This window comes from Bicyclus anynana, chromosome 12, assembly GCF_947172395.1.
Source record: "Bicyclus anynana chromosome 12, ilBicAnyn1.1, whole genome shotgun sequence".
NCBI lineage: Eukaryota > Metazoa > Arthropoda > Insecta > Lepidoptera > Nymphalidae > Bicyclus > Bicyclus anynana.
Genome location: NC_069094.1, coordinates 14,844,291 through 14,865,490, shown reverse-complemented (window position 1 = coordinate 14,865,490; position 21,200 = coordinate 14,844,291). Strand labels below are relative to the sequence as shown.

The 21,200-nt window shown below is 33.6% G+C and overlaps 2 protein-coding genes across 2 annotated transcripts in view; both read right to left on the bottom strand.

Moving 5' to 3' along the window:
- Nucleotides 1-402: 402 nt before the first annotated feature.
- LOC112054009 (venom allergen 5-like) lies at nt 403-9,339 on the bottom strand. The gene is made up of 8 exons (XM_052884813.1): nt 9,298-9,339; nt 8,583-8,732; nt 7,723-7,819; nt 7,249-7,381; nt 6,286-6,376; nt 3,733-3,895; nt 1,107-1,192; nt 403-700 (listed from the first exon to the last, which is right to left on the bottom strand). The coding sequence occupies exons 1-8, from the start codon at nt 9,337-9,339 to the stop codon at nt 467-469; spliced, it is 996 nt and encodes a 331-aa protein (XP_052740773.1). The 3' UTR covers nt 403-466.
- Nucleotides 9,340-10,270: 931 nt separating this feature from the next.
- Nucleotides 10,271-21,200, bottom strand: part of LOC112056880 (sphingosine-1-phosphate lyase) — a 29,183-nt gene continuing 18,253 nt past the window's right edge. The window contains exon 11 of the mRNA XM_052884778.1: nt 10,271-20,699. Within this exon, the coding sequence (XP_052740738.1) occupies nt 20,583-20,699 (117 nt within the window). The 3' untranslated portion in view covers nt 10,271-20,582. The remainder of the gene's footprint in view (nt 20,700-21,200) is intronic.

Here is a 21,200-nt window from a genome sequence, read left to right as displayed (position 1 = left end):
GTCAAAGAAGTTAGTAATTGTGGCGCGAAGTTTTCTTTAATAAAGTCCATCGTATGGTTAAGGGTATGTGAGGATTCACAAGTGCTCGATCAAAGTTCATAATTTCAGCAAATTAACTCACTCAATACATTTTTTAAATTAATGTTATTGTCATCGGCGTTAGTGCTGTTAGGTTAGGTTAGGTTTTGATTTAGGCTTTTAAAATCAGGAGACATTCATTAACAACCTAGGCTCAGAACTAACTGACTTTTTATGCAAAAACATACACTTAATTAATCCAAAACACCATTCTAACAAAATACATATTCAACAGAATATAAAAATACATATTTAACAGAATATAAAAATAAATATTCTGTTAAATTAAACAAAAAATTAAAAATTAACATTGTACCAAAGAAAACCAAAATAACGAACACAAAGAATATGACAATGTCGATCAAACAACAATTTCAACAATACATGATTAAAAATACAAAACAATAAACAAAATAAAACAAGGCGACACAACTTTTGCATTATTAACGTTCGCTTTGGAATCACCGATTATACTTTTCTCGAAAGGTTTCAAATACGGTATATATTTCAGTACCATATTTATCATCGGCCCACGATCTGTGTCATTAACTGTTTCTGGTAACGCATTTTGTGTTGATTCATTTTTGAATTTATGTTTCAAATCTCTTAACTCACGTCGGACCTGCGAAATATTTATTTACTAGACTTTTCTTTGCATATCTACAAATATATTTTCTTTGGAATATTTTGAAGGTAAAGTAAACTAATCTCAAAGTTTAACGAATCTCATTAGTTTAGAGGTTAGCCTAGGCTGCTTCCTAAATTAGAATCCTGGTGTAGTCTATGAAATATTGGAAATTGGCGGCTTACACCCCAGTGCTTCTGAGACTGGGCAGTATGATACTGCCCTGTCTCAGAAGCATTAGTATCACTCCAGAACATCTGATATCTAATCTTGCAAACCATTGCATTTAAGCAAACCAGCACCATTGGCTATTAAAAATAGGCCAACGGCAATGAATGAATATGGTTGAAATATAATCTTTCTTAATACAAATATTAGCTTGAAAAAGAAGAAAAGCACATACTTTTCCAGAAGTGGAAACAGGTGCAGATGCTGCTAGCTTTCTCTCCATAAGATCTATAGCTTCTTGTAATTGTCGGTCGGTTTCAGCTACAGAAAAGACAAAGAAAAAAATGACTTTTAAAAAACTGAAATAAGAGATTTTTAAATAGAGTGAAGAGAAAAGTTGAGATAAATGTAGGAAAAATCATGAGAAAGTCAACAATTCAGGTAGATCCAGAATAGTGGAAGAAAAATACCTAATTGTCACCATTTTAGGCTGCCAGTCCACCAAAGCAGATCGAGGCAGCGGAAACGAGACACGGAGAAATATTAACCAATAGGATTGCACAAAATCTCCGCTCCTCTTAACTGGACAGGGACTTGCGAGCTAGTTTAAAAATTTAGCGGGGAACGGGGTTAAACGTTTATTTATTTAAAGTAGTCTGCAACTTCGCTCCGCTCCGGTGGACAGACACAGCACGCAACTCCGCTCCGCATTAGTCCGTTTCTTCGCTACGCTCCCTCGCACCGCTCTGGTGGACAGGCAGCCTTAGTTCGACAGTCCCGTGAGTTAATTCTGTTTTACTTTCATATGCAAATTCTTCAGCTTCATATTTGTGTCACTCAGATCTATAATTACGCTATCACAGTACTTACGATCAGAAAGATAATAATCATCAAAAATATTCGATTCTGGTTTTGATTCGTTTAAAATTAGTAGTTGTGTGTTTGAAATTGTGTCATTTAAAAACATTCCAAAATCTGTACTATCTTGATGCATATTGGAAGGAAATGTTGTAAAGGGAAAAGTTTCCGTAAATTGTTTAGAAACATACACTTCTTCGCTTTCTCTTGAAATGGTTTCTGAAAATTCAGTATCATCCGTTTTTAGTATATCTTTTATTCTTATAAAGTTTTATTTATTTTCTAAATTTTAAGTCTACAGTTACGATAATTGAGCAGTTTATTACAGCAACGCATGTAGTATGAAAAAAACATTTTATAATTCGTTATGACATACCAGTATTCTGTTTAGGACTTTCTTTTAATATATTGGTAGGTAAATAAGTAGTTTCAGTAGAGGTTTCTTCATTTACTTCACCACTACTATAATCTTCATAACTTTTATCTCTTTCTGCTTTTATCCTTTCTTTATCTGGAACACAGGACAACTTTAATTCAATCAATATTTGACTAAAATATAAATAACTTTGTTTTAAATAAACATTGACTTACTATATTTCTTCATAATATTGAATTCATTCAAATCATCTATATTATAAGTTTTTGGACGACCAAGCAAATGAGATTTACTCTTCAATATTTTGTATTTTGAAGTTCTTTCTCTAATTGCGTTTTCTTGTATATAACTTGTATTCGTATATTTCACAGTGTCATTTTGAATTTCAACTTTTTTCAAGATGCTTCGTTTTTGTACAGAAATTATAGCGTTTGCTGGTGACGTTAGAACAGGATTCTGTATTGTTGCTATAGCCAACTTCGTCAAATAAAGTTCATCCAGACTTCCGATATAGTCTAATGAAGAATTTCTTTCGATTTCCAATACTGTCTCTAGCAGCAAATGTTCTTCGAGCGACATAGTATTGTCTTCATCATATAATTCATCAATAGTGTAGTCTATAATTTACGGTTTTATATCAAATATAAGAATGATAATTCATATACTCATATCTAAATTCAATTTATTCTGTAATGATGTTTGTACAGCGAGTAATTTTTAATGGGATTATTAAATAGTCTAAATTCATAAATCATAAAAGGAACTATGTAATTGAATAAATAGGAATAAAAATGGAATTGAGCACTATGTCTGCTTATGAATAGTCTGATGATGTAGATGACGACGTCGAAGCACAAATTTGTTTTTTTTTTTTGACTGGCGGTAGGCATCGGCCCTGGTTACAATACCACTTTTTTTTTGTTACGGGGGAAATATCTCTGAGGGACTTACTGGGGGAGAAGACTTAAGGAAGGCGTTATGTGGGACTTCCCACTAAACCCTCAGCGTATTTTAGTAGGCTTCGGGATCTCACTCAAATTCGCCGGTGCCTACGTTGCATTTTACCTCTACTACAATACTGGCAAAGAAGTACCGCCAAGCGATCTAGCGTACCGGTACGATGCCGTGTAGAAACCGTCAGAGGTATGAGTAGAATAAACTTTTACCTTTTCCAAGTAAGCCCGCTACCATCTTAGACTGCACCGTCATTTAAGGTAAGCCTCAATAACTCAGTGGTAAAAGGGCCGGACTTATCACAGAGAGGTAGTGGTTCTATTGTCCTACTCACTCCTAACGTTTTTTCCAACTAATTGAAGGGATATCATATTTAAAAGATATGACAAATATTCTTTTATAAAAAAAAAAACTTCTGGTGAGATCGCAGTAAGTGCCAACTTATCATTATTTTTTATTAATATAAAGAATATTTGCCATAACTTTTAAATATGACCAATATTCCCATTGACCTCCAACTAGTCAGTAGAGACTATATTAAGAATGGGTACGACAATAGTCCAGCGGGACGAGGATCGAACCACCACCCCTCAGTGATGAGTCAGACCGGTCTTACCGTTGAGGCTCTAAATTTATGATAAAAAAAATATCACCGATAAGTGTGGGTACATACGATAGCTGCAGAGGTCTGGTGAGAGTAGGTCAGGTCGAGACCTCGCGGGGCAGGCGCTGGCCGGCTCCCCCGGGGCCCACAGCTCGCGGTGAGTCCCGGGCCAACGCGGGGCAAAGTTGCACACAAGTCGGTCCACGCTCCGCTCTCGACCGTGCCACGGTATCTACGAGTAGATACGAGATGAGGGAAACTGAATCAATAAAGTAATAAAGAAAACGACTTCTAAACTGATGGACTTCGCTACCTCTACAAATAGTTTAATTAGCCTACGCTTTATCAATAGTAGCTTTACTCTTATGAATATATAGGTATATAACTATATAGTTCGTATTATGTACCTACCTATCACTCTATATACCGAGTGTATATAGAGTGATAGGTAGGTATGTAGTAGTACGAAAACTTCACGAAGCTTCAAACCTTCTATACCTTTTAAAACAAAACGAGCTTTGTTTTATAATAAGTTAATGTGGTATCTTTTTTACAAGTGTACAAGATTCCGTGTGACTGTGGTAGATCATACATAGGTGAGACTCGCCTTAACATTTCCACAAGAGTAAGATAACACATACGTAGCATGAAGAATGTGGACACGGTCAGCAATAGCCGAGCATGTTCTAGCTTCGGGTACGACTCATTATATCCGTTTTGATAAGGCTTCTGTATTGTCAAGGGAAAAGTTTCTAGTACCTCGTAATATACGTGAAGCGATAGAAATTAGTCGTCACTCGAATTTCAATCGTGATCATGGATGGTTCCTGCCCACAGCGTGGAAACCGCTATATCTTTCATTATCAAATACAACAAACTTGGAACAAGATAGAATTAGTTCGGTTTGCTTACAAGAAGACGAGTCTAATAAAGATGGCATTAATGAACCGTCGGAGAGTGTAACGGAATCTTCACTCCCCACCACTCAACCCCTCTCCGAGCGCGCAATGCGAGCAGCAGCGCGTCGCGCAGCCGCTTCGCAGTTTGGATCGTGCCGCGATGCAAGAACCAGCTCATGACTAAGGGCCCCGTATGGGTTCGAAAGTATACTACTACTTTACGGGCACACTCCGACCTAATATCACGTAAGTTTTAGCCGTGTTTCATAATCTATACTTATAATAAATCTGTAGAGAGGTCAATTCTGTACATGAAATATATTTCCAAAATAACTATCAGGGGGTGATTAGTGATTGATACTGATGCCAAAAATGCAATCAGTAAAATTTTTGTCTGTCTGTCTGTCTGTCTGTCTGTCTGTCTGTCTGTCTGTCTGTCTGTCTGTCTGTATGTTCTTTATAGAAACAAAAACTACTGGACGGATTTTAACGAAACTTAGTACAATTATTCAACATACTCCTGGGCAGGTTATAGTATACTTTTCATTACGCTACGATCAATAGGAGCAGAGCAGTGAAGAGAAATATTGAGAAAACGGGAGAAGTTACTCAATTTTTTAAGCTTCCGTCGCGTGTACAGCCTTAATGATTAAAGCTACATAGAAATCATGTATGACGGAAATGTTCTCCTTAAAATTATCTATAAAAACACAACAGCATATATATGTCTATTTTTTTTGGTTGACTCACAATAACACGTGTAACTCCCGATAGCTTAGGAGTTCGGAGCTTTCTAATTATATTTGTCTACTCTTATGTTTATAACACTCATCACTCATCCCTAACTAAAAAAGTTAACATTATTACCTATTCAATAAAAAAAGAATCATAAAAATCGGTAAAGAAACACCAAAGTTATACAAGAAATACGCTAAGCCATCGCGCGTGAATACTAATTCATGATATATGGATTATTTTTGTGCCGCGCTCGACGCGACTCCCGGGGGTTGGGGAATAAATAAAGAAGTGCAGCCTTAATGAGTAGGGTAGGGGTAGGGTAGGGGTAGGGTAGGGGTAGGGTAGGGGTAGTGTAGGGTAGGGGTAGTGTAGGGTAGGGGTAGGGTAGGGGTAGGGTAGGGGTAGGGTAGGGGTAGGGTAGGGGTAGGGTAGGGGTAGGGTAGGGGTAGGGTAGGGGTAGGGTAGGGGTAGGGTAGGGTAGGGGTAGGGTAGGGATAGGGTAGTGGTAGGGTAGGGGTAGTTGAAAGTTTACAACGAATTTCACGCGGACGAAGTCGCGGGCGTCCGCTAGTCAATTAATATTAATGTGGTATCATCGGGCATGCTTTGGACAGCCCCTGTATGCATTCTGTAAAGTTACAGCGATGTGGCATCGCCCATTTCCATAGCGACATCGTTGCGTAGCTTGGCAAGTTCGTTGATGACACTCCTATGATATGCGGGCGACGGGGGGAAAGACTGCGCGGATGTGAAATCGTGCGTGCGGGAAAATGAGAATGGAAAATGAGTCGTGGGTTTTTCATTCATCGGGAGTGTTACATTTTATTTCTGGCATCCCGTACAAATAAAGTTCAAATTGTAATAAAACTTTTTATAGGCGAATCGACAAGTATAAAATAGCGGAATCACACCCCAGTAAGTCCTTCAAATTAGTCGAATTACTAGTAACTAGAGACTAATAAGGTTAGTTCGAGTACCTACTTACCATGAATCGACTGCGTCCGCATCCCACCATATAGGTCCGCGACCAAAACATTTGAGCGTAATCTCCGTAATATCCTCTCGACTTGTCTACACTGAAATATTAGGCAATAAGTAGGTACTATAGAATTATTATTCTAAAAATGCCAATACCTATAGATGTGGCTCGCTAAACTTAGGTATATTTTTTATGACCGTTTATAAAGTAGGTAGATCGGTATCAATATTATAATGGGTATGCTGACTAGGTTTGAATAAATTGATTTGTATGATAGATTCGGGTAAATAAGGTCAATGTTAACTAATTTATACATAAAAAACAAAGAATGTTTGGTTGGATATTTGCAAAATAAATAAGATTATAAAATTTCTATCAATTTTTTTTTTATCTTAATTAGATAAAAATTCATACAGTTTTAGCTTCCTTACATTAAATGTGACATTTTTCAATAAATGAACATATAAACATAAACGCACAAATAACAAAGATATTAGTGATTTTGTTTGGACGCCGATACAAATCTAACGATCAGCGAGCCATCGACGTCACTAGTTCGAAAGTAATGATCGCAGATATTGCTTTACTATTAGCATACTCTTAATTTATATACAATAGCGACTCCCAACGGAGCCGCTTAACTCCATACAGGAAAGGATATGGATTTTAAATCCACCACGCTGCTACAATGCGGTTTTGCAGGTCTATGGCGAAAAATCTTAATGATAATAATGACGTAGTAGCTTTTGGCTGAGAATTTACAGTGAAATTTCCTAGAAAGAAAACAAGCTTAGCTTTTCATACCCAGGCCAGTACCCATTTGAACCCACATACTTTACCCTTTGTATGAACCCTTGTTATACAAAACCACGTGGGCTAACCACTGCACCGACGAGGCAATTACAGATGTAATGCGCTTACCCTATTTATAAAGCTTGTGCACGCCACTGCCGCCTATACATAACTTACGTTTGCGTCACATTAGCAAGGAATCGTTTGTACAGCCTGGCCTGCATGGGCCACATGTCCACCATCGACTCGAAACGCAGCCCTGGCGCTTCGCCCACCACCGACGATATACACTGGCCCACTGTTATCGAATCTACAAGAAAAAAATAAATAAATAATATAGTAAGCGGCCTGTAACTTGAACTATGCGTGCACATTTCCGGATGTTACTCGTAACGACTTGTAAGGAACCCTAGGTATTAGGTACAATCGCGTCCGAAATTTTAAATTATTTAACATCTTTATAATGTCCGAGCAACCACGGAGCACCCGTCTAACAGTTTTGTTTATAATTGTACCTGCGGAGACACGAAGCACCCTATAAGCACATCTAGAAGTTCGGAGACAACTGTCATTTTGGCTCGACATACTTGCCGGATTCTATACCTCAAGAGGTTTTATTGGTGTTGCTTAAATGACTTTAATGAAACCTACATAGATCGCGGCAGTCGTCCTGATGCTCCACTGTACTGGGCGGTTGGCACTGGTCGGCCCAGCGCTGGGCTTCGCGGGACAACTCCTCGACCCATCGCTGCAACACATGAGAAACTATAAGAATACGTCATCAGTGACAGTCAGCATCATCATCGTTATCATCATCAGCATCAACATTATCATTTCAATAAGTATGGTGCAAATAAAATAATAATTTCTACCTTAGATAGGTTCGTCCCTACAAAATCACCGCAAAAAGTGATCGGAATTTAGCTACACCATTGAGCGCACACATGCAAAAATTTGTCATTATACCTACCTATCTATATATTTTATGTAAAAGTTTTTACACTTCCTGTACACACAACTCGACATTGGTAGGAATTATTTGTTTAAATAACGTTCGTTGTTAAATATGCGACTAAGTGAAATTAAATATAAAATATCTCTAGTAAGTATAAAATATCATTGAAGCAAAATCGTGAATAGGCGTCTTCTAGCCACTTAACTCCTAAATGGACGACCGGTCGCCCATCGTATCCGTTACGTGACATGTAAAAAAATATAAAGTAAACTAAGGGCAATAGGCGAGCACAGTATCATGCTCCGCGCGATAGAGGAATATAAAGATTTTTTAAATGGCTCACAACGGTAGATTAAAACCGCATTCCCTGACTGTCGGCTTCTTCAACGCAGACGGGCTTTTCGATAAAATACTCGCGGGCAACGAATGGCTAGGCAAACGCGTTTCACCATAGACTGCGTCATCGCTTACCATCAGGCGTGATTGCAGCCAAGCTCTTGCTTATAGAAAAAAAAAACATTAAAGTTTCCGAACTTTTTGAATGTCTACTACCCACCAATTTGAGCATATCCGCAGCAGCAGGTAATCCTCGACCACCTCGTGCCACTTCGCTGCGTCGTCGGTTGAGTCGTCTCAAAACACGCGACTTGTCGTCTTGCGACAGTCGCGCATCTATGTATCCCACGCACTGAGGACTTGGACCCGGCTACACGTAAAGTAAAATATCACACTATAATTGGCTCTTTCAGCTTGCCTAAACAGTAAACTTTTTGAGTTCTGCGTTCTCCGCGAAGTACTTTATTACGCTGCACAAATAACCAATAACCAATACTAATAATATAAACGTAAAAGTGTGTGTGTCTGTCTGTTTGTTTGTCCATCTTTCACGGCAAAACGGCGCCACGAATTGACGTGATTTTTTAAGTGGAGGTAGTTGAAATGATGGAGAGTGGCTTAGGCTACTTTTATCTCTTTCAAACCCACCACTTCCCTAAAATTAAATAGGAAGTAGCTTGTATAGAGCATTCCGCAGTTTTCAAGCTAGGATGGTAGGGTAGGGTAGAATAGGTGGGAGGGGTAGGGATAGGGGCAAGGCTAGGGTAGGTTAGGGGTAGGATAGGGTAGGGTAGGGGTAGGGGGTAGGGGTAGGGGTAGGGGTAGGGGTAGGGGATAGGGGTAGGGTATATATAATACAAGGAGAGCGAGATTGTTGCAAATAATTATTGTTTAAATAAAATTAAATAAATAAAATTAAAAAAATATATACATACAGGATATCTACAGAATGTGTGTCCGTCAGTGTAGGCACACATCTTTGAACCGCAATAGTTGATCGCTCCATCTTCCAGCGACGTTTCAACGCACAAAATAATTATTAAACCATGAATTAATAAAGCACATCGCTTATAATGCATTTTAAATGCATTTTATTAACCGCCAATTTAGACCGATTTTCTTTGACATTTTTGATAGACCATAGACACTTTTGACACAGATTAGTGATTATATTTACATAAACTCTTTGATCTAAGCCTTGATGAAGTGTATTTATACTTTCTCCGTCTACCATAGATTAATATGACTACGGATCTCTGTTATTTTTTATTAAAGGCACAGAAAAGTCTAAGTTGATCATAGATATTACAGAGAGGAGATAGTAAAATAAAGATAGAGAATAGCGATGGTTACGATGGTTAGGTACTCGTGGCACGAAAATGAGTTACTGAGCAGGGGCGTATAAGCCCCGTAATGATACGGAGCCCCCGGACTACAAGGGCCCCTTACATGTGAAAGCAAAAATTTGTAGAATGTAATCCTTATTACATATATCCTTATTACAATGTCAATGACAGTGCTTCCCGGAAAAAAACATATAAAAACTGGCAATAGAGTTTCACTTCAGAAATGACAAAATTAAAAAAAAAACCAATATTTTTTCCCGGGTTAAGCGTGCAGTCTAAAAACGGAAACATCCTACACAAGTTACTTTTTTTTTGTTACACTGTCTTATTTATATTATGCAAGAATTTTTGTTTCATTTGTGAGTAATCTTTACCCTGGGCCCCCCAACTAATTTTGATACAGTGCCCCTCCACGGGTTGCTACGCCACTGTTACTGAGCATCAATAGTTCAACTGACTTCAACTTACTATGCCGTTTGGCGTTTACTTTACCTATGTTTCTGCAGTACAGACTTTTTCACCAATCGTTGTCAATATTGGCATCAGCGTAATAAAACCAATATTTACACATATTTGACACATTTATTGAATACACTATTTACATATAATATTGGATTATAGTAACTTACACTACTTACAAATGCTAAGGATAAAAGCTGAAACATAATAAATATATCGCTTGGCGTATAGCTATACAGTTACCTATTACTGTAATTACAGAGTATATTACAAAAATGTATTACAAAAAATCTTAAGTTAATCTATTGCACATTTAAATAGACATGTAGGTCTGTAGTCTGGCAAGTATGTTGATGACACTCCCATGATATGCGGGTGATAGATTATTTTATAAAGTAGTGAAAAATAAATATAGCTGAAAGTTGAGCTGATAAGCTGATTGATAATATGTGTATGATTCATTGTGAAATTAGACCTATGAGATAATTATTACGTTAATTAAATATTATTTAATATTTAGATAGTATTTTTGTATTAAATAATAAAGTTTAAATGAAAATACAAACAGTTATGTTACATGACGAATTTCAAAGTTTAGGTGATCAAATATGACGTCACGTGTTCTATTTAAATTGAAATTCAAATATCATTACGTAGAACATAATAAGTCATTTACATTTATTATTATTATTTCCGTGTTTTATATTCTTAATTATACTGTTTCGATAATTCTTCATATATTATTTAAAGTAAAACTTAGAATATAAATCTGACATTATTGTAATTAAAAAGTAAATAGAAGTAATAGTTGTCATTATAAAAGTCATTGGAATATGGTAACACTGGTAGGAACTACTAAGAATGATTCTACGTAATGAGGAATAACTGGCATAGACACGGAGCGTCGGGATACGCGGTATCAAGTAAATCTGTGGTCAGTTTGAGCAGATGGCGTGTGATTGGTCTATTGCAAACAAATGGAGAAGCAATATTAGCCAATAGGCGTTTGGAAAAGGATTGTGATGTTTAGGCTGGATGACGAAATGGCGTCTTGGCCGGTGTGATAGAAAATATTAATTATTGTTGTTGTTATGGTGTCTTCCTGTGTTTCTGAGCCTGTTTTATGAAAGCTAAGTATTTTATATATAATATCTTTATTGTAAACTGTATTTTATTATGTTGTATTGTTGTAACGATAAGTTATAACATCCGAATATTACTAATGTGAAATTAGGTATATTTGCAACGACATTATATAGTACCTAATTACGTCGTTGTATATTTGTATTGTAATAATGGTTAATGTTATTTTGATTTGTCTTGAAGTTAAGACTTAATTGAATTATCTATTTCAAGGTATTAATTATTATCCTATATATTGTAATTGTAATTAACCAATACTTTAAAAGAGCATTTGTTGAGTTTCTTGCCGTTCTTCTCAACAAGAGACTGCACTTTCCGAACTGGCGGTAGAGTCACTAAAATTAAAAGTAATACTGTTCAATTAAAGAAATAAATGATTAATTTGGTCACGATTCTATTTTATTTTATTTAAAATACCTTGACACTCAGTAAATAAGTTTTACTAATATAACATTCAATATATTTATTTTAATAAAATTAAATTGAATTAAGGATACTTATCTTAATAAAGTTAGTCAATTAGATCGGCACAGCTTATTTAAATTTTCATTCAATGATATTATTGGCCATTTCTAAAATGATTTATATCAGGTTTATCACACTACGTGATAAAGTATGTATTAACCTACAACACCTATCAACTAATCAAATTGTCTCAGTATAAAAATACTAAACTGACGGACTTACCCGACTGACGATCTTAGCCGAACTGATCTTACAAGTAACAATAGTTATTTATGACAATAAATTATAATTCTGTTCCAATATTATTATTTGTTTAAAAAATCATTATTAGTTAAACATATAAATAAATAATTTTCATATCAGAAGTGGTGATCGAATAAAATTAGCTAATACATTTTTTTTTTACTGTTTAAGGAAAGCGTTGGAGCGAGCGATGATTCCACGCTGCTGGAAAGTTTTCTTAAAAATACTTCAATCTGTTCTGACGCACAAACGCAGCGGTGAAGCTGTGATGACATACTTCGGTCAAAAGAGCAATGAAAAAGATGCCAAAAGCTGGAGCAAGCTAACAAACTCCATTGCGACGGATAAGTGTGTAGATAAAAAGTGCAGCGACAGGCAATTCAAATGTTTTGTCGAAAGTTATTCCGTTTTATTTCTGTTTGATCTACAGCCATCCTGTACAACATAATTTTTTTTAAATTTAATATTTAATGATATATTTTTTTTATGCCCCACTTGTGGGATCTGTGTTATAAAAGTTCAGTATTTAGAATGGCCGAACGGTTTTGATAATTTGGAAATATCACAATTATAAAATATCAATATGGCAATATAGGAAAAAACCGACTAATAAGAATAAACAAAATTTTATATTATATGGGAAAAGGTTAAAGAAAATTATTCAATTAACTCAAAAATCTCAAAATGATTATAAAATTAAAACTTCACAGAATAAGTCCAAGGCTACTTGGAATATTATAAATAATTTAAAAGTAAAACGCAGCAATAACAATAATAAAAATAAGATTAAAAGAGATGGAATAGTAATCCAAAATCCTCAAGAGATAGCACAGGCATTCAATGAAAACTTCCTTAATCGTAAAACTGTTAAAATAAATAATACTAAAAATAACACTTCTTGGAATAAATCAAACTCAATTTTCATGAACCCTAGTACACCTTCACAAATAAAAAATATTATACAATCATTGAAAAAACTAACAGTTGTGGGTATGATGAAATCAATACTAAAGTAGTTAAATATGTTTCCGATATAATATCACCAGTATTAAGTTACTTGATAAATTTGTGTATTGAGAATGGTATATTTCCGGAAAAATTAAAAGTTTCTATCGTTAAACCACTCTTTAAAAAAGAGGACAGTGAAAATATGGATTGTTATCGGCCGATATCATTGATTCCCATTTTTTCAAAAATAATGGAAAATAATAATAATTTAGATTATTAATTGGAAATTAATAATCTGAATGACTATTTTGAGCGTTATGATGTTTTCGCAGAAGAACAAGTTGGTTTTAGGAAAAATAAATCTATAAATTTGGCCATATATACATTTTTAGAGGGGATAATGACAAGTGTTGATAAAAGGAAACCGGTTTGTGCGCTTTTTATGGACCTGACGAAATCATTTGACTATAAAACTTTAATTGATAAATTGGATGTGTATGGGGTAAGGGGTAATGCTTTGGCACTAATCAATTCGTATTTAACTGGTAGGCAACAAATTACTCAAATAACTAGAATAGATAAAAATAATAAAATTGAGACAGCTTATACGTCAGAGTCCAAAACAGTAACAACTGGGGTGCCGCAGGGAAGTATATTAGGCCCACTACTGTTTATAACTTATATAAACGATTTTCCTACAGTAACTGATCATAGGATGGTTTTATTTGCTGATGATAGTACGGTAATTTTTATTGGTGATCCACAAATTTCATTAGAAGATGACATAAATTATACTTTAAGACATATTATTAATTGGTTGACATGTAACAATTTAATTATTAATCTTGACAAAACAAAAATTATGACATATGCAAATAGACGTAATAAATTACAATTAGACATTAATTATTTAGGTAAAAAAATTTCCGAAACAACACATACTAAATTTTTAGGTCTCGATATTGATGACAGTCTTAATTGGAGGAACACACAGACAATTTATGTTTAAAGCTAAGCCAATTTTCATATGCATTATATATGTTGTCCAAGGTAGTTAACCAGTCAGCAGTAATTGTAGCGTACAATGCCTACGTAACAGCTACTATACGATATGGAATTATTTTCTGGGGTAATTCTTATGACCGAGACAGAGTATTTAAAGCCCACAGATTCCCGCAAGCCATATTTTGATAAATTTAAAGTTCTAACCTGTCCATGTTTATACATTTACGAGGTTTTAGTATTTGTCAAATTACATAAACACCTATTTAAATATTCAGATAAAGCACGGAGGAAAAACAAAATCTGCTTCACTCATCATAATACTTCATTATATGGCAATAGCATTTTTCATATGGCACCTCTAATTTACAACAAATTACCAGCAAAATTAGCTGATAGAAATTTAAGTGTTGCTTTATTTAAAATTAAAATCAAAGAACTATTGTTAAAAAAACGGTATTACACTATCAAAGACTATTTAACTGACAAACAATAATAATTAACGTATAACGGACATAGTAATAATTTAATAATTTTAACATCATAGTCATTAAGTAAATTTCAATAATTATAGTGTATTATAGACAATGTAATTTAGTTATAAGATTATTTTTTAAATTTGCATGCTATTTTGTAGCAAATTGTATGCCAACATTTATATCAAGATCTTTATTTAACAATTTGCAAATAAAGAATTATGAATTATGAATCAAAGATAATCATTTAAGAGTTTCGGCAATCATGTGAATAATGAATATAAATATTAGTTTTTTCTTCCCGAGGCCATGATAGATTATTAGATTATTGCAACAAATTATCTTGAATATTAAGTAAACTGAATATCATTTGGAGAAGAAAGAGACAAGAAAAAAAAAAAAAGAAAAAAAAAAATTTTGCTTAATGGCAAAAAATTTGACATTTATTTTTTAGCTGTGTTTTTGTAAATAACAACTTTAATTAAATTAGTTTCATGTTTAGTATGTATTATGCTGCTTTATGTAATCAATTTCACTGATGCTCAAGCCATGGCTTGGTTAGTCTTACGTCAACAATAGCGGTTAAATGAAAAGTGTGTCTATGTTACTGACTCGAAATTTTGTTTTGTGTTAAATTTCACCTCTATCAGCCGCTGTGACAGTTATCTTATTTGCATTATATAAATGATTAGTTCACTATGTCTATGCAAATGATTTACACCAAAATCAGTATTTTAAACAATCAAAACATTGAGTAACATGGTATGTATTAAATAGATTCATAAACAGGTACATTGGCTTAAAAAAAATGCAGAATGGAATTTTCCTGTTTTAAATTTTAAAATCAAATCAAAAATTTATATCTACAGTTGTAATATTTGAAGTTATTACTTGAATAATTGTTGTTCATATAAAAAATATTATTTTTGTTTACAAAGGACCATACACAAAAACAAAATATATTGATTTAAATGTGACATGACTATGACTTAAATTGAGACTATAACTATGACTGAAAATGCCAATGTCACGGAAATGAAAATATATATGAAATATAATATCACGGATCGCTGTGTCTCTGCCCTGACACTTCACTGTTATTTCACCGGCAGCGGGTGATAGGTGCTGTGTTGAAGGCCGGAGATGTTTTGAAAAATCATGTGTGTGATGGCAATGGTCCATCGTTTCATTTCATTTCATGTTCATTACTAACTACTCATTTTATTTTATTTATTTCTCATTTCATTCATCTTCACCTCATCATTGTTCAGTTAGGTTCATAATCCACGAATGAGGTTACTAACAATAAGTACTTCGAGATCGAAGGAAAGATTCATTCACGTCATGTCCATTACTAACAACTTTTACTTTCGTTTCATTCACCTTATTCATTTGCATCTCATTATTCATTTTATATTCATGTCCACGAATGAGGTTACTAACAATAAGTACTTCGAGAGCGAAGGAAAGATTCATTCATGTCATGTTCATTATAAAAACTACACATTTTCAATCATCTCATTCATTTTCATCGCATCATTATTTTTATATATTATTCATGTTCATAATCCACGAATGAGTTGAAAAAAAAAAAAAAAAAAATAAAAAAAAAAAAAAAATGAAAAAGAAAAAGAAAAAGAAAAAAAAAAATAAAAAAGTGAGAGTACTTCGAGAGCGAAGTACTTGTCAGTCTGGCCGTGATAGATTATTTTATAAAGTAGTGAAAAATAAATATAGCTGAAAGTTGAGCTGATAAGCTGATTGATAATATGTGTATGATTCATTGTGAAATTAGACCTATGAGATAATTATTACGTTAATTAAATATTATTTAATATTTAGATAGTATTTTTGTATTAAATAATAAAGTTTAAATGAAAATACAAACAGTTATGTTACATGACGAATTTCAAAGTTTAGGTGATCAAATATGACGTCACGTGTTCTATTTAAATTGAAATTCAAATATCATTACGTAGAACATAATAAGTCATTTACATTTATTATTATTATTTCCGTGTTTTATATTCTTAATTATACTGTTTCGATAATTCTTCATATATTATTTAAAGTAAAACTTAGAATATAAATCTGACATTATTGTAATTAAAAAGTAAATAGAAGTAATAGTTGTCATTATAAAAGTCATTGGAATATGGTAACACTGGTAGGAACTACTAAGAATGATTCTACGTAATGAGGAATAACTGGCATAGACACGGAGCGTCGGGATACGCGGTATCAAGTAAATCTGTGGTCAGTTTGAGCAGATGGCGTGTGATTGGTCTATTGCAAACAAATGGAGAAGCAATATTAGCCAATAGGCGTTTGGAAAAGGATTGTGATGTTTAGGCTGGATGACGAAATGGCGTCTTGGCCGGTGTGATAGAAAATATTAATTATTGTTGTTGTTATGGTGTCTTCCTGTGTTTCTGAGGCTGTTTTATGAAAGCTAAGTATTTTATATATAATATCTTTATTGTAAACTGTATTTTATTATGTTGTATTGTTGTAACGATAAGTTATAACATCCGAATATTACTAATGTGAAATTAGGTATATTTGCAACGACATTATATAGTACCTAATTACGTCGTTGTATATTTGTATTGTAATAATGGTTAATGTTATTTTGATTTGTCTTGAAGTTAAGACTTAATTGAATTATCTATTTCAAGGTATTAATTATTATCCTATATATTGTAATTGTAATTAACCAATACTTTAAAAGAGCATTTGTTGAGTTTCTTGCCGTTCTTCTCAACAAGAGACTGCACTTTCCGAACTGGCGGTAGAGTCACTAAAATTAAAAGTAATACTGTTCAATTAAAGAAATAAATGATTAATTTGGTCACGATTCTATTTTATTTTATTTAAAATACCTTGACACTCAGTAAATAAGTTTTACTAATATAACATTCAATATATTTATTTTAATAAAATTAAATTGAATTAAGGATACTTATCTTAATAAAGTTAGTCAATTAGATCGGCACAGCTTATTTAAATTTTCATTCAATGATATTATTGGCCATTTCTAAAATGATTTATATCAGGTTTATCACACTACGTGATAAAGTATGTATTAACCTACAACACCTATCAACTAATCAAATTGTCTCAGTATAAAAATACTAAACTGACGGACTTACCCGACTGACGATCTTAGCCGAACTGATCTTACAAGTAACAATAGTTATTTATGACAATAAATTATAATTCTGTTCCAATATTATTATTTGTTTAAAAAATCATTATTAGTTAAACATATAAATAAATAATTTTCATACGGGCGACGGGGAAAAAGACTGGGCGGGTGTGAAATCGTGCGTGCGGTGAAGTGACGTGCATCAGTCGTGGGTTCTTCATTCATCGCTACACGCGCCCCGGCCAGCGCGGAACATCGGGAGTGTTACGAACGAAGTTGCAAGTTGCAATAGGACGATAGAGCGAGCAACATTTACGGCCGAGTCGCCTATTGGTCGGCCCAATAGGTTAGTTGATACTTTTTTTTAAATAATTTTTTATATTGTTGATTATCGTTCTACTAGATTGAAAAAAAAATATCTAATTTTTTTTGATACAAATAATACATAGAAAATTTAAATATTTTTTGACAATACGAGACAAAACGCTCGGCAACGGCCATGATGATCTATGTTTTATCTGTGCCATGACGTCACGTAAACCCGTAAACGCTAAAGCATCTAATATAGCAAGACTGAGAGAAGCAAAAAATTGGACATGCCTTAGTTTGACGTATGAAAAATAAAAAATTAGAAATACATTATTTTTAAATTAAGTTTTTTATAAAAATCCTGGTCTTTTATTAATATCAATATTTCGGACCGTTCTTCCATGTACTATACGAAATTATTATTGTTTATATTAAATTTTATATGAGTCAACTAACAAATTGTCTTATTCTCTTTAAGAGATTTATATCGTGGGCTCAGACTCAGACTAATTACATAAAGCAACCAAATTCACGATCAAAATTGTCTGTCATTTTTCGAGGAAAATGAGCTCAGATTAGGTATTAAATTAATATATTTACTTGTACAAAACTAAACGTTTTCGACCATTTTTTACACCATTTAACTGTACAAAAATGTATCTTTACAGAGCTCTTTCACCGTCGGACACGATTACAACTATGAAACATCCATTCTACAGAGACAGTTTTTATAATCGCATTGGATCGTTGATCATATACTTTGAGAGAAAAATAACGTTTTGCGAGACAGGTCCTTATGTAACTAGTCTGAGATCGTGGGTCATTTACGGCCTACTGATAGGGCCTTCGAGACCATTTCGAGACGGAAAGTCTAAGTCTATAACAAAAAAAAAGCCTTATAATACAGCGTTTGGTCGTATAAATAAATACAAGATATTATGCTATCAATAACACATAAAACTAACCTGATAAAAAACGTCATTTCAAGGAAACGTTTAGAGTATAATTGTACGTTGGCTATGGAAGAGTAAGGCCTTCTGTCACAGGCACCATTATGCCCAAAAGAAGGTTTCAACAATGCAATTTATAATTTATAAAAACTTGTATTAAAGTACTTGTATAAAAACCATTAAAGATTTTTGTATTTGTATTTTGTATTTATTTGTATTTGTACGTTGACATGTTTGAGCGAAATGCATCGATCTCCTATTAAAAAGTGGATGCATAATCAGCGACCAAAAAACATCCCCGATCAATCAGTGCCCAACACAACTTCTTGGCACTCAATTTAAGTAGTCGAATTTGCAAATTCAACCTTAAACTCCATATTCAAGGTTGAATTTGCTCTGAATTTGGGATGTTTAATTTTCTTTACCAATAAAACTGTCAAAGCAAAATTGGCCAGTATTTTAAGTGAATTTTATATGATTGTGCGTCCTTTTATTATAAGAGGTCAATGGCGGAATGTTTAATAAAATTATGTACCTACACTTGTACGTGTTTGATGCGTAAATTTTTCAAAATCTTACATATACTTAACAAATTTATAAAACTTTAAAATACCCACAAAAATTTATATAAATCACAAATTTACAGTCGACTAGACTGGGAAGTTACATATTTAATTACATAATCTTATATAGATTATATATTTTATTCTCCAAATAAACAATAGTCCAACAATAAGGCAAATAAAATATACCTATAGTACATAAAAGCATCAGAAAACAAGTTATATTTTTGGAAGAAAGTTTGATTTTGGTATAGTAGTAAGGTAAAGAAAGACGCGTTTGTGTGTTAGTCTGAGGTGTTAAAATGTGACCAGTAAAGAGAATCTTCACACATGTGTTTATTGGATCAAAAGTATTTAACATCAAAGGAGAATGCCAAATCCTGACCCAGTCCTAACTCAAAATTTTGCGGAAAATGTAAATGTACTAAAAATATCCAATTTTTAAATAATTGTTATTTATTAAAACATTTTTACTGTTGAACTTCGGAATAAAAATCTGCCAATAAAAGTAATTAAATCCATTACGTTATTTACTCGTAGCAGACATTGTTTATTTATTTTTTAAGAGCCAGTTGATGGCGTTTGCAGTGATGTGATTATATCACGTCACCGCAAGCGCCAATCACAAACCGATGCCTTGTAGCGAATGACGTTACAGTTTATGAATGGCGTTTGCGGTGACGTGATAAAAATACAATTTTGTTTTATAAAAATATTACAAATACGAGATTATTTTCACAAATAAAAATGTGATTAGAGTTTCTAGGCGTCTAAACTACTACTATACAAAAAAATCTTCTTAGTTTTGTACAGCAGGCGAGTAGCCTATTGATTTAAAAATTCCTTAAACGAACGCGATGATAAAAATTCTATTGATAGTAATGTTGTCAGCTAATGAAAAAAATACATTTTATTTCATTAATAAGAAAATGCCCTATATTTTATGTTCTTTTATGATAAAAATAATTTGTTCTTTACTTGTTAAAGGCCCAGCCTCCATACAAAATTGGGACATTCCATTGATATACATCACTTTTCATCCAATACATGGGTGAAGATCGTTTCTAATACGAATCTTTATAATGTTAGTATGGATAAATCCTGCAAGAAATCATGAAAATCAGAAAGTATACGCAGACAGAGTCACAGGTGTCCACTAGTCGAAGGCCTACAGTTCGCTGTCCTCCGGCTTGGGCAGGTAGTACATGGAGTCTATGAAGTACTTCGTGATATCGGAGACTAGACTGCGGTCTGGTATACTTTGCGCGACACCGTAGATAGCCATCTATGAACAAATACATTAATTTAATTATAAATTAATCTTCACTACATAGTATAAAACAAAGTCGCTTTCTCTGTCCCTATTTTTATTTAAACCGTCACGTTTAAAATGTCACGTTTCCCCTTGAGTGTACGAGAGGTAATAAATTTGCTGCCGTGCTCAAAAGAATTTGTCATCTCACTACAGCGTGAAAAATGCTAAGTATAAGAAATCTTAATTTGGCAATACCAATCAATAACTCTGTAGATGTAAAATTAATATTATATTCACCACTCATATTTTATAGTTGTTATTTTATCACAAACATACAAACAATTTTTAATTCACGTGTGTTTTTTTACAGAAAAATACATAGAAAATAATAAGCCGACTAGTCGGCGCTTTTTGCCGACTAATCGGCTTTATCGACTAGTCGGCGACTTTGCCGATTAGTCGGCTTTACCGACTCGTCGGCAACTAGTCGGCGCATCACTAAAAAAAACATATATTCGTAGTGTTTTGAAT

What these genes read in the sequence shown, in the direction of transcription:
- LOC112054009 (XM_052884813.1), bottom strand. Translation starts at nt 9,339, where the DNA reads ATGTGTGCCTACACTGACGGACACACATTCTGTAGATATCCT. An exon ending in ACACATTCTGTAGATATCCT is followed by an intron (nt 8,733 to 9,297) that starts GTATGTATATAT and finishes CTTTACGTGTAG; the next exon opens with CCGGGTCCAAGTCCTCAGTG. An exon ending in ACCAGACCTCTGCAGCTATC is followed by an intron (nt 1,193 to 3,732) that starts GTATGTACCCAC and finishes TCTTTTCTGTAG; the next exon opens with CTGAAACCGACCGACAATTA.